General features: G+C 41.4%; 1 protein-coding gene across 1 annotated transcript in view; it reads right to left on the bottom strand.

Annotated features, from left to right (window-relative positions):
• The window catches only part of LOC117334472, a 50,125-nt gene that overhangs the window by 16,167 nt on the left and 18,311 nt on the right, over positions 1-15,647 (bottom strand). Inside the window, exons 7-13 of the mRNA XM_033894115.1 lie at positions 13,818-13,968; positions 11,357-11,487; positions 9,573-9,699; positions 6,649-6,782; positions 5,867-5,990; positions 5,424-5,557; positions 1,875-2,034 (exon numbers count right to left, since the gene is read on the bottom strand). Of these exons, the coding sequence (XP_033750006.1) occupies positions 1,875-2,034; positions 5,424-5,557; positions 5,867-5,990; positions 6,649-6,782; positions 9,573-9,699; positions 11,357-11,487; positions 13,818-13,968 (961 nt within the window). The remainder of the gene's footprint in view (positions 1-1,874; positions 2,035-5,423; positions 5,558-5,866; positions 5,991-6,648; positions 6,783-9,572; positions 9,700-11,356; positions 11,488-13,817; positions 13,969-15,647) is intronic.

Raw genomic sequence — 15,647 nt, 5'->3', positions numbered from 1 at the left:
GTGGTATCCCTTTGTGGGTCCCTGATAACACCACACCTTTACCTGTACAGTAGGTGGTATCCCTTTGTGGGTCCCTGATAACACCACACCTTTACCTGTACAGTAGGTGGTATCCCTTTGTGGGTCCCTGATAACACCACACCTTTACCTGTACAGTAGGTGTTATCCCTTTGTGTGTCCCTGATAACACCACACCTTTACCTGTACAGTAGGCGGTATCCCTTTGTGGGTCCCTGATAACACCACACCTTTACCTGTACAGTAGGCAGTATCTCTGGTAACACCACACCTTTACCTGTACAGTAGGCAGTATCCCTTTGTGTGTCCCTGATAACACCACACCTTTACCTGTACAGTAGGCGGTATCCCTGATAACACCACACCTTTACCTGTACAGTAGGTGGTATCCCTGATAACACCACACCTTTACCTGTACAGTAGGTGGTATCCCTGATAACACCACACCTTTACCTGTACAGTAGGTGGTATCCCTTTGTGGGTCCCTGATAACACCACACCTTTACCTGTACAGTAGGTGGTATCCCTTTGTGGGTCCCTGATAACACCACACCACACCTTTACCTGTACAGTAGGTGGTATCCCTGATAACACCACACCTTTACCTGTACAGTAGGCGGTATCCCTTTGTGGGTCCCTGATAACACCATACCACACCTTTACCTGTACAGTAGGCGGTATGCCTTTGTGGGTCCCTGATAACACCACACCTTTACCTGTACAGTAGGTGGTATCCCTTTGTGGGTCCCTGATAACACCACACCTTTACCTGTACAGTAGTTGGTATCCCTTTGTGGGTCCCTGATAACACCACACCTTTACCTGTACAGTAGGTGGTATCCCTGATAACACCACACCTTTACCTGTACAGTAGGCGGTATCCCTTTGTGGGTCCCTGATAACACCACACCACACCTTTACCTGTACAGTAGGTGGTATCCCTGATAACACCACACCTTTACCTGTACAGTAGGCGGTATCCCTTTGTGGGTCCCTGATAACACCACACCACACCTTTACCTGTACAGTAGGCGGTATGCCTTTGTGGGTCCCTGATAACACCACACCTTTACCTGTACAGTAGGTGGTATCCCTTTGTGGGTCCCTGATAACACCACACCTTTACCTTTACAGTAGGTGGTATCCCTTTGTGGGTCCCTGATAACACCACACCTTTACCTGTACAGTAGGTGGTATCCCTTTGTTGGTCCCTGATAACACCACACCTTTACCTGTACAGTAGGTGGTATCCCTTTGTGGGTCCCTGATAACACCACACCTTTACCTGTACAGTAGGTGGTATCCCTTTGTGGGTCCCCGATAACACCACACCTTTACCTGTACAGTAGGTGGTATCCCTTTGTGGGTCCCCGATAACACCACACCTTTACCTGTACAGTAGGCGGTATCCCTTTGTGGGTCCCCGATAACACCACACCTTTACCTGTACAGTAGGCGGTATCCCTTTGTGGGTCCCCGATAACACCACACCTTTACCTGTACAGTAGGCGGTATCCCTTTGTGGGTCCCCGATAACACCACACCTTTACCTGTACAGTAGGCGGTATGCCTTTGTGGGTCCCTGATAACACCACACCTTTACCTGTACAGTAGGCGGTATCCCTTTGTGGGTCCCTGATAACACCACACCTTTACCTGTACAGTAGGCGGTATCCCTTTGTGGGTCCCTGATAACACCACACCTTTACCTGTACAGTAGGTGGTATCCCTTTGTGGGTCCCTGATAACACCACACCTTTACCTGTACAGTAGGCGGTATCCCTTTGTGGGTCCCTGATAACACCACACCTTTACCTGTATAGTAAGCTATACGCTTTGGTCCTCACTACACCTACCTTTTGTACAAAGCGTACGAGACGAGAAGATGCCACACTGCCATAAATGCTGATTTGACCTGTAACCACATCTATATAATCGAGATCCTCTGTTTCCATGGTGTACAGCAACATCTTGATCATGGTTTCATTCACCTCACTGGGGATTTCCTTTCTTGAGCTAAAAGTTAGAACATGTTTCAGATAACTACCTTGTTGGAAAAGTCTTCCAAAAGATTAAACCATGAATTCATCTTAATTCTATTGTTGGCATAACATGTGGGCAGTGGGTTGTTGAAGGAAACATGGGCTGGGTAGTGAGCTGTGGAAGGAAACAAGGGCGGGGTAATGAGGTGTTGAAGGAAACAAGGGCTGGGTAGTGAGGTGTTTAAGGAAACAAGGGTGGGGTAGTGAGGTGTTGAAGGAAACAAGGGCGGGGTAGTGGGGTGTGGAAGGAAACAAGGGCTGGGTAGTGAGGTGTGGAAGGAAACAAGGGCTGGGTAGTGGGTTGTTGAACTAAACAAGGGCTGGGTAGTGGGGTGTGGAAATAAACAAGGGCTGGGTAGTGAGGTGTGGAAGGAAACAAGGGCCGGGAAGTGGGGTGTGGAAGGAAACAAGGGCTGGGTAGTGAGGTGTGGAAGGAAACAAGGGCCGGGAAGTGGGGTGTGGAAGGAAACAAGGGCGGGTTAGTGAGGTGTGGAAGGAAACAAGGGCGGGTTAGTGAGGTGTGGAAGGAAACAAGGGCTGGGTAGTGGGGTTTGAAAAGAAACAAGGGTGGGGTAGTGGGGTGTTGAAGGAAACAAGGTCTGGTTAGTGAGGTGTGGAAGGAAACAAGGGTGGGGTAGTGAGGTGTGGAAGGAAACAAGGGTGGGGTAGTGAGGTATGGAAGGAAACAAGGGCTGGGTAGTGAGGTGTGGAAGGAAACAAGGGCTGGGTAGTGAGGTGTGGAAGGAAACAAGGGCTGTGTAGTGGGGTGTGGAAGGAAACAAGGGCTGTGTAGTGGGGTGTGGAAGGAAACAAGGGCTGGGTAGTGGGGTGTGGAAGGAAACAAGGGCTGGGTAGTGAGGTATGGAAGGAAACAAGGGCTGGGTAGTGGGTTGTGGAACTAAACAAGGACTGGGTAGTGAGGTGTGGAAGGAAACAAGGGCTGGGTAGTGGGGTGTGGAAGGAAACAAGGGCTGGGTAGTGGGTTGTGGAACTAAACAAGGGCTGGGTAGTGAGGTGTGGAAGGAAACAAGGGCTGGGTAGTGAGAAGTGGAAGGAAACAAGGGCTGGGTAGTGAGGTATGGAAGGAAACAAGGGTGGGGTAGTGAGAAGTGGAAGGAAACAAGGGCCGGGAAGTGGGGTGTGGAAGGAAACAAGGGCTGGGTAGTGAGGTGTGGAAGGAAACAAGGGCGGGTTAGTGAGGTGTGGAAGGAAACAAGGGCTGGGTAGTGGGGTTTGGAAAGAAACAAGGGTGGGGTAGTGGGGTGTTGAAGGAAACAAGGTCTGGTTAGTGAGGTGTGGAAGGAAACAAGGGTGGGGTAGTGAGGTGTGGAAGGAAACAAGGGCTGGGTAGTGGGGTTTGGAAAGAAACAAGGGTGGGGTAGTGGGGTTTGGAAAGAAACAAGGGTGGGGTAGTGGGGTGTTGAAGGAAACAAGGTCTGGTTAGTGAGGTGTGGAAGGAAACAAGGGTGGGGTAGTGAGGTGTTGAAGGAAACAAGGGTGGGGTAGTGAGGTGTGGAAGGAAACAAGGGCTGGGTAGTGGGTTGTTGAACTAAACAAGGGCTGGGTAGTGAGGTGTGGAAGGAAACAAGGGCTGTGTAGTGGGGTGTGGAAGGAAACAAGGGCTGGGTAGTGGGGTGTGGAAGGAAACAAGGGCTGGGTAGTGAGATATGGAAGGAAACAAGGGCTGGGTAGTGGGTTGTGGAACTAAACAAGGGCTGGGTAGTGAGGTGTGGAAGGAAACAAGGGCTGGGTAGTGAGGTGTGGAAGGAAACAAGGGCTGGGTAGTGAGGTGTGGAACTAAACAAGGGCTGGGTAGTGAGATATGGAAGGAAACAAGGGCTGGGTAGTGGGTTGTGGAACTAAACAAGGGCTGGGTAGTGAGGTGTGGAAGGAAACAAGGGCTGGGTAGTGAGATATGGAAGGAAACAAGGGCTGGGTAGTGAGGTGTGGAAGGAAACAAGGGCTGGGTAGTGAGGTGTGGAAGGAAACAAGGGCTGGGTAGTGGGGTGTGGAAGGAAACAAGGGTGGGGTAGTGGGCTGTGGAAGGAAACAAGGGCTGGGTAGTGAGGTGTGGAAGGAAACAAGGGTGGGGTAGTGGGCTGTGGAAGGAAACAAGGGCTGGGTAGTGAGGTGTGGAAGGAAACAAGGGTGGGGTAGTGGGCTGTGGAAGGAAACAAGGGCTGGGTAGTGAGGTGTGGAAGGAAACAAGGGCTGGGTAGTGGGTTGTGGAACTAAACAAGGGCTGGGTAGTGAGGTGTGGAAGGAAACAAGGGCTGGGTAGTGAGGTGTGGAAGGAAACAAGGGCTGGGTAGTGAGGTGTGGAAGGAAACAAGGGCTGGGTAGTGGGGTGTGGAAGGAAACAAGGGCTGGGTAGTGGGTTGTGGAACTAAACAAGGGCTGGGTAGTGAGGTGTGGAAGGAAACAAGGGCTGGGTAGTGAGGTATGGAAGGAAACAAGGGCTGGGTAGTGAGGTATGGAAGGAAACAAGGGCTGGGTAGTGGGGTGTGGAAGGAAACAAGGTCTGGGTAGTGGGTTGTGGAACTAAACAAGGGCTGGGTAGTGAGGTGTGGAAGGAAACAAGGGCTGGGTAGTGGGGTGTGGAAGGAAACAAGGGCTGGGTAGTGGGGTTTGGAAGGAAACAAGGGTGGGGTAGTGAGGTGTAGAAGGAAAAAGTTGTGGGTAGTGGGTTGTGGAAGGAAACAAGGGCTGGGTAGTGAGGTGTGGAAGGAAACAAGGGCTGGGTAGTGGGTTGTGGAACTAAACAAGGGCTGGGTAGTGGGGTGTAGAAGGAAACAAGGGCTGGGTAGTGGGGTGTGGAAGGAAACAAGGGCTGGGTAGTGGGGTGTGGAACTAAACAAGGGCTGGGTAGTGAGAAGTGGAAGGAAACAAGGGCTGGGTAGTGAGGTATGGAAGGAAACAAGGGCTGGGTAGTGGGGTGTGGAAGGAAACAAGGTCTGGGTAGTGGGTTGTGGAACTAAACAAGGGCTGGGTAGTGAGGTGTGGAAGGAAACAAGGGCTGGGTAGTGGGGTGTGGAAGGAAACAAGGGCTGGGTAGTGGGGTTTGGAAGGAAACAAGGGTGGGGTAGTGAGGTGTAGAAGGAAAAAGTTGTGGGTAGTGGGTTGTGGAAGGAAACAAGGGCTGGGTAGTGAGGTGTGGAAGGAAACAAGGGCTGGGTAGTGGGTTGTGGAACTAAACAAGGGCTGGGTAGTGGGGTGTAGAACGAAACAAGGGCTTGGTAGTTGGGTGTGGAAGGAGTCTTGGGTGGGTAGTTGGGTTTTGACGGAAAGTGAATTAGGTCCCAATCATGTTGATTATGTGGATATACATCAACTATATCAAATAACCCCTCTTCTGTTCAGTACCTGTATGCATTAAGGACTATATCAAAGATGTTGTCCCCTAATCTCTGTGTGTCCCTATCATCCCAGGGGTAGTCTTCATCCATGTACAGGACTGAAAACTTCTTGATTAAGTCAGGGATTACCTCCTTGTTGTTCTGAAAATAGAGTAACATATACATGTACAATGGAAGGGCTACATATTATGGTAGTCAAGGTTTTCAAATGGGATAAATACGGTAAATGGCAATTAGAGGATGAAATTAATAAAATTTCTTGTTAAATAACCAGAGATAATAAAACAGACTGGATAATCATTTATAAGGTACAGTCTCCTAATGCCTAATCGTTTTTGACATTTTTAAGGTACATAAAAAATATGTTTAAACCTAGGTGCAGTGTACTATATATCTATATATGTTTAGGTGTAGGGTGGGGGGATCGGATGGAGGATGGTGTTACTTTACCTCTAGTGAAATGCTGCCTGCGAATCCCTGTGCAAACTCATTGAGAGCCTCTGATCGTTTCTCCATCATGTTTACCACAAAGTTAGCCACACCTCCCATAGCTTTGTCTGCAACTTTGACAATTCTAGGAAAAAATGTACAAATTAAAAGTACAATAAGGTATATAAGTATCAAATCACATCCAATTTTTAAGATTTATTTATCCTTCAACCCGAAAATTTCAAAGAACCAATTGTAAATCTGATATCACATAAACAATTAGGTGAACAAAATGTCTGACATAGTACATGACACTGTACTTGTGGATATATACATCACCCGATATAAGATGGTAAAGTGATACCTGATAACTAAAATGACAATTAATGCTATCATGATGACAATGACTTCTTTTCCTTTTATTTCATAAACATGTACTACATGTATCTAATACATAATTTTAGTAGAAAGACATCTTTCAGAATGATTTATCTGTTGTGATCAACAACTGACATAAAAAAACCCAGAACCAATTCTAATAAGAATGAAAAAAATGTCTATGAAACAAAAAAATGACTTTCTTTGCCTCTGTAAATATAAAGAAGAATTTCATGACTTAACAATCACAACATTTATAATGTACTGGTATTAGATGACTGCTAAAATATACATTTTTATAGTACTCCCTGAGTATCCCGCACACATTCAAAAATTGTCACCCACGACCCCGATGAACGGCAGTTGTATAACTCCACCTTTGTTATAAATACCCCAGTATATGTATATATTTTTTTCAAACATACGTCAGCTGTTCCAGAAGGCTGTTGAGGTTATCTCCATGAGAACGAAGTAATCGGGCATCATTGTCACTTCCACTTGTTGGAAAGTTCACAGTGCTAATAATTTCAATCATTTCAACAGCCTGTTTGTAATTTTTCTGAGAAGAAAAGGAAAGCTGTAATTTAGTATTTAAACAACTTTTATCCATAACTTGGTATATATATACCGTATTTATATATAACTTGGTATATATTTACTGTATTTATCTGTAACTTGGTACATACTGTATTTATCTGTAACTTGGTACATACTGTATTTATATATAACTCGGTATATATATACTGTATTATATATAACTTGGTACAGTATATGTTTACTGTATTTATCTGTAACTTGGTACATACTGTATTTATCTGTAACTTGGTACATACTGTATTTATATATAACTCGGTATATATATACTGTATTTATATATAACTTGGTATATATATACTGTATTTATCTGTAACTTGGTATATATATACCGTATTTATATATAACTCGGTATATATATACTGTATTATATATAACTTGGTACAGTATATGTTTACTGTATTTATCTGTAACTTGGTACATACTGTATTTATATATAACTCGGTATATATATACTGTATTTATATATAACTTGGTATATGTTTACTGTATTTATCTGTAACTTGGTAAATACTGTATTTATCTGTAACTTGGTACATATTGTATTTATATATAACTTGGTATATATATACTGTATTTATATATAACTTGGTATATATATACTGTATTTATCTGTAACTTGGTATATATATACCGTATTTATATATAACTTAGTATATACTGTATTTATCTGTAACTTGGTATATATATACCGTATTTATATATAACTTGGTATATATATACTGTATTTATCTGTAACTTGGTACATACTGTATTTATCTGTAACTTGGTACATACTGTATTTATATATAACTTGGTATATACTGTATTTATATATAACTCAGTATATATATACTGTATTTATATATAACTTGGTATATATATACTGTATTTATATATAACTTGGTATATGTTTACTGTATTTATCTGTAACTTGGTAAATACTGTATTTATCTGTAACTTGGTATATATTGTATTTATATATAACTTGGTATATATATACTGTATTTATATATAACTTGGTACATATATACTGTATCTATCTGTAACTATGTATATATACTGTATTTATATATAACTCGGTATATATATACTGTATTATATATAACTTGGTACAGTATATGTTTACTGTATTTATCTGTAACTTGGTACATACTGTATTTATCTGTAACTTGGTATATATTGTATTTATATATAACTTGGTATATATATACTGTATTTATATATAACTTGGTACATATATACTGTATCTATCTGTAACTATGTATATATACTGTATTTATCTGCAACTTGGTACATAATACTGTATTTATCTGTAACTATGTATATATACTGTATTTATCTGCAACTTGGTACATATATACTGTATTTATCTGTAACTTGGTATATTTACTGTATTTACCTGTAAATACATATTTATACTGTAATTACCTATAACTAGGAACATATACATGTATACTGTATCTATCTGTAACTATGTATATATACTGTATTTATCTGCAACTTGGTACATATATACTGTATTTATCTGTAACTTGGTATATTTACTGTATTTACCTGTAAATACATATTTATACTGTAATTACCTATAACTAGGAACATATACATGTATACTGTATCTATTTATGAGTAACTAGGTATATATACTGTATTTATCTGTAACTTGGTACATATATACTGTATTTATCTGTAACTTGTATCTGTATCTATTTATGTGTAACTAGGTATATATACTGTAATTATCTGTAACTTGCAAATCAATTACTGTAATTATCTGTAACTAGCTATTTATATACTGTATTTATCTGTAACTAGCTATATATACTATACACACTTACCAACTTAGTGTACACATGCTGTATTGGTCATTCAAGACTGAGGAAGATAATGAGCTGTTATCCAAACATCACCAGCAATAACTTTATTTGTTGTGTTAGATATCCTTTTATATTTTGTTGTTGTCCCCACTGGATCTAGTTTGTGGTTATTAAAAGTTCATTTATATATTATCTTCAAGATACTGTTGAATTTTAACTAATTATGAGGAATGGAATGATTGTGTAGATGTATAGAAAAATTGAATTGTAAATATATTATGTAGGGTTAAAAAATCTTCAAAAATGAAAAAAAAAAGTTTTTTTGTTACAACATCACTAAAATGCTATAATTGTAAAACATTATCATTAAAGAGATATAATATTGAACCAGGTCATTTATGCAGATACTAACCCGATTACAACTTTATTCAAATATCAGAGTAGGCTATGTTTATTCAATAAAATCAATTTTGTAGTCCTTCATTTCACGTACTACCTGGGTATTCGCCTAATAGCAGGTCTGTGTTTCTTAGTTATTGAGAAATAATTTTTTCAATTCTTTTTTAACACATTTGAACTCTATGACCTTGAACGTACATCTAGGTCATTAATTTTAACAAACCTGGTAGCCATTAACTATATAAGCTCAGCATACTACAGCCACAATATCAGGTCTCTCACCCTCTTCTTTTTTTAAAAGAGGTCATTCAAAGATTTTAGCTTATTTGGTCCCTGTGATCATGAAAGTATGTCAAGGTCATTAATTTGAACAAACTAGCCCTTATCCCAACATGCTACAGGCCCTATATCAGGTCTCTGGGCCACTTGGTTATTGAGAAGTAGTTGTTTAATGGAAAAGTTGGAGCCAGACAGCTGTACAGCAGATGTCCTTTTGATAGTGAGCTAAAAAATTGAATCATGAACAAAATGTGGGATTTGCTGTTAAATAAACATCTTACTTTCCATGTCCAAATTTTTCTGAATTTTGGATCATCCAGAATTTTGCTTGCTATATCTGCACTGTCCTTTTGACCACATCTGAGGAGACCCTTCACAACAGGAAACCAGAGAGTAGCAGATTCCTTCCTACAAAGTCAACATCGAGACTTACTTATATTCACCTACAATGCACAACTACATGTAGCTCTTATTAACAGAATTCTTAAAAGATGTTTTTGTTGTCTTTTTTTAGTCTTTTTACTGTACTCATCCCTGGATAAGCCCCATCCCCTAGTATAAAAGTTATGTACAGTATTTATCATCAAATCAGCCCCCTCCCCTAGTGTAAAAGTTATGTACAGTATTTATCATCAAATCAGCCCCCTCCCCTAGTGTAACAGTTAAGTACCATATTCATCTTCAAATAAGCCCCCATCCTCTAGTGAAAAATTTAAGTACCGTATTTATCTTCAAATCAACCACTTCCTTAGTGTAAAAGTTAAGTACCAAAAGTTAAGTACCATATTTATCTTCAAATCAGACCCCTTCCCTAGTGTAAAAGTTAACTAATGTATTCATCTTCAAATAAGCCCAATCCCCTAGTGTTAAAGTTAGCTACCATTAAGTATCTATTCTCAAATAAGCCTCTTCCTCAAATGTAAAAGTTTAGTACCATATTTATCTTCAAACAAGCCCCCTTGCCCTAGTGTAAAAGATAGGTACCTTCTTTATCCTAAAATAAACCTCTTTTCCTCGTGTAAAAGTTAAGTACCATACTTATCCTCAAATAAGTCCCCTCCTCTAGGGTAAATGTTAAGTGCTGTTAAGTATCACTTTTGTTTGTGAACCACTTAAACTTTTTATTGAAATTGATGATTCTGTTCTCAATCCATAGTTAGTTCTGAATAAGTGAATATATATATATTTTGGTCATGAGATTTCTTTGTGTGAACAAGCTGCATGGGTATCGCTAAAGCAATACATGTTCCCTACCAACCCCTGCTAGAAAAAGTAACAGTGACCTTGACCTTGACCTAAAACCCTGAAACTTGAACTTGATCTGTACCAACTCATAGTGAAGTTATATACCAGCATGGCTGAGAAAACTGTTGACAGATGGGGAGGAAATCTATAGTCCGGCCCCCCAGTTTCAACAATATAGAGGATTAATAAGAGAAGTTTCACTTCCGTTACAAATCACCATTTCCTGAAGATATAGCAACTGTTACAGATTAAACTAGAAGCTCCCACACAAAATATTTATAACCAATATGCTACTGTAACTGAAGTTTTTGTTTTCATACAATGGTCAACAGCAGACAGGACCAAGAACATGTCGGTTTACTTATTAGTGTCAAAGGCAAAACTAGGTCACAGTTATATACTTTTGGTAGGTGGCCATTGTCTTCTGAGATGTTCCCATTTATAAATCTTATGGATGGATTATCTTATTAGATAGGTTATGAGGGAGACACGATGGGAACAGAATCGCCTTTCACCTCGGGACCATTCCCCTATCAAATGTGAAAAGGTATGGGGTCACTTGCCTGACCTTATGGGTTTTCCCTGGGTATTATGGTTTCCTCTTACAGTAAAGACACCTTTTGCATTTCTAATCAGGCCAACAGGAGTGATTAACATAAGTACTTATTAACTTGTTGCATAATTATCTTAAAATTGATAAAGTTTATAGGTATGCACTTGAAACAAAGCCAAGGCCCGGTGGTATGAGGACCCACCTCATGAATACCGTTATATTTGTACAAAGCAAGAGCATAATATGATAATAATTTTTGAGGCTTACTTTACTTCAGCCAATTCCTGTACTGTGTCTGCCATCCTGTAGGCCCATGTCTCTAAGGATTTCACCGACGAAGCCTTCAGAAGTATCTCTGCAAATGCAGGTGCCCATTTGTCTACCATCTCGGGGTGTTCCTAAAAATTAAAAAAAATCAATTACAGATTTTTTTCCCTTCTGTTCAATAAATTTCATTTTTGAAAAATCAGAAACGGATACAAAAATTTCCTCATACAAGAGGGCTCTCACTTGCCATACTTCATTCATTCATCATTTTTCATTTTTTTTCCATTCTGGATATTAATTTTTATTTAATTAAAAAATTATGAGACTTCCAGTGATGCTCTTCTTCGACAATATAATCATCATGGTGAAGTAAATCCATTCCCCTCTCCCACTCCCCCATCATCATGGTGAAGTAACCACTACACCACACCACACCCACACTACACCACACCCACACTACAATACACCACACCAACACTACACCATACCCACACTACACCACACCCACACTACAATACACCATACCCACACTACACCACACCCACTACACCACACCCACACTACACTACACCACAACCCACCACACCCACACTACAATACAACACACCCACACTACAATACACCACACCCACACTACACCACAACCACACTACACTACACCACACCCACACTACACTACACCACACCCACACTAAAATACACCACACCCACACTACACTACAACACACCCACACTACACCACACCTACGCTACAATACACCACACCCACACTACACCACACCCACTACACCACACCCACACTACAATACACCACACCCACACTACAATACACCACACCCACACTACACCACAACCACCCACACCAAACTACATACACACACCCACATACACGACACAACACCCACACTACAATCACCACAAACACATACACTACACAACACCCACACTACACCACCACATACGCACACCCACAACCACACTACTTACCACCGGACACCACTACACACACCACACCCACACTACCACCACAGGCAACAACACCAACAACACGACGCCACACCCCACATACACCCACAGACACCACACCACACGCCACCACACCCTACACGACACCACACCCCACACGACACCACACCCACCAACAAACCACAGCCCACCAAGACAACACCAGGCACAGCCCAAACAAACACCACACCCAAACGAACCCGAAGTCTCACCACAAAAAACACCCACACGACACCACACCCACCACCACCACCCACCCCACACGGATCACACAAAACGCACCCACAGCGACACAAAACCCACAAGAACACCACACCCACACGAGGACCCCACCCACACCACGACACGCAACCACACCCACACCACACCCACCACAAGACAACCAAAGCACACGACACCACAAACCACGCCACACACCCCACGACAAACACAGCACACCCACACGACAACCACACCACACTCCCATAGACACAGACACCACACCTCACAGACACCACAGCACACCCCGACACGACACCACACCACACACATATGAAACCACACGACAAGACACAAGCCACAGACACACAACCACGACACACAACCATCGACACCACACCCACCACACACCACACCACACGACACAGCCACACGGAACAACACGACAGGACACTCACACCCACACGAAACGACACACCCGCGAGAAACCACCCCCACGACACCACATCTACATCGACCACACAAACACCAAAAGAGACTGACACCGACTACCCACACTACAATACACCCACACTATACCACACCCACACTACACTCACACCACACCCACTACACCACACCCACACTACACCACACCCACACTACACCACACCCACACTACACCATACCACTACACCACATCCACACTACACCACACTACAATACACCACACCAACACTACACCACACCACACCCACACCACACCACACCACACCACACCACACCCACACCACACCACACCCACACTACAATACACCACACCCACACCAACACTACACCACACCACTACACCACACCCACACTACACTATACACACACCACACTACACCACAACCGCAGTACACCACACCCACACTACACCACACCCACACTACACCACACCCACACTACACCACACCCACACTACACCACACCCACACTACACCACACCAAATCACACCCACACTACACCACACCCACACCACACCACACCCACACCACACTACACCACACTACAATACACCACATCCACACTACACCACAACCACTACACCACACCCACACTACAACACATCACACCCACACTACACCACACCACACCCACACTACACTACACCACACCCACACTACACCACACCACACCACACCAACACTACACCACACAACATCATTAGGTTATAATTAGATCTCTTGTAATCATTGGTAACAGACCATTTTAGTATCAAAATATAATACAAACCTTGAAGGAATCTTCCGGCAGTTTTTCAAAGAGATTATACCCGAATGGTTCCATTACTTTAGGAAATTTAGCACCTTGTTTTGAAAAGGCCACTTTCTTCATAAAAGTTAGAAGACTGTCCAAAATGTCTTTCAAGTCTTTTGCCTTCTCACTGTAAAATATATACATTAAATATAAATATACAAACAGATAACATAGCAGTACTGTATTTTACCTCAAACGAAAAGGATCTATGATATTTCCTCACAAAAACATTGTCTGTTTTAACTGATATTACCATATAATATGAAATAAAAACATGAATGAAACTTAATTTTATCATGTTTATTATGTGACAAATGCATTTTTTGTATGTTGAAAATCAGTAGGTTATTGTAATCAGTACAAAAATAATGAATGAGTGGAAAACAATCATTCAACTTGTGTTGTTTCGTTTAAAACTGAACAATATTTTTCACGTGGATATCGTTCATCCTATGACTTAACAATGATGTTTAAATGTCACCTACCACGAGGGAGATAGTGCTATTCAAAATTTCAAGCTAGAGAAAAGTATACTGTTAGATCTACTTTTGACAAACTAATAACTTAAAACGTCATCTTCTAATTAAAAATTGCTCTCTCTTTAATTATTGGACAGTTTCATTTTTAAAATCATAAGTAATAAAAAGTTTATTGTTAATGTATGTTTAAATTTAGGGTAACAATAGCTGTTAATTGTGTAGTATATATACTAGGGGTATACAAATTCCTATTTAAAGAAACAGTGACCTTGACATTTGACCTTTTGACCCCCCCAGAAAAATCCACAGCAGTGTGTGAAGATTAAGTTAGATTGGTCCACTTGAATGTTTCTTATTGTCCAGTAATGGGAATCTGTATGTAGCTTTCTATTAATAACAACAGTCGCAGCTACAAGTGACCATCTACATCGAAAAAAACATCTCAAGCAAGTGGTGTCAATTGACACTTATGTTACACACGTCTCTGGTGTCAATAGACGCTTACGTTACACACGTCTCTGGTGTCAATAGACGCTTATGTTACACACTTCTCTGGTGTCAATAGGAACTTATGTTACACACGTCTCTGGTGTCAATAGACGCTTATGTTACACACGTCTCTGGTGTCAATGGACGCTTATGTTATACACATCTCTGTCTTCAATAGACGCTTATGTTACACACGTCTCTGGTGTCAATAGACGTTTATGTTATACACGTCTCTGGTGTCAATTGACACTTACGTTACACACGTCTCTGGTGTCAATAGACGCTTATGTTACACACGTCTCTGGTGTCAATAGACGCTTACGTTACACACGTCTCTTGTGTCAATAGACGCTTATGTTACACACGTCTCTGTCTTCAATAGGAACTTATGTTATACATGTCTCTGGTGTCAATAGACACTTATGTTACACACGTCTCTGGTGTCAATAGGAACTTATGTTATACACATCTCTGGTGTCAATAGACGCTTATGTTACACACGTCTCTGGTGTCAATGGACGCTTATGTTATACACATCTCTGTCTTCAATAGACGCTTATGTTACACACGTCTCTGGTGTCAATAGACGCTATGTTATACACGTCTCTGGTGTCAATAGACGCTTATGTTATACACTTCTCTGGTGTCAATAGACACTTATGTTATACATGTCTCTGGTGTCAATAGACGCTTATGTTACACATGTCTCTGGTGTCAATGGACGCTTATGTTATACACATCTCTGTCTTCAATAGACGCTTATGTTACACACGTCTCTGGTGTCAATAGATGTTTATGTTATACACGTCTCTGGTGTCAATTGACACTTACGTTACAC

The sequence above is a fragment of the Pecten maximus genome, chromosome 9 (assembly GCF_902652985.1).
Source record: "Pecten maximus chromosome 9, xPecMax1.1, whole genome shotgun sequence".
NCBI lineage: Eukaryota > Metazoa > Mollusca > Bivalvia > Pectinida > Pectinidae > Pecten > Pecten maximus.
This window is presented reverse-complemented; position numbering and strand designations above follow the sequence as displayed.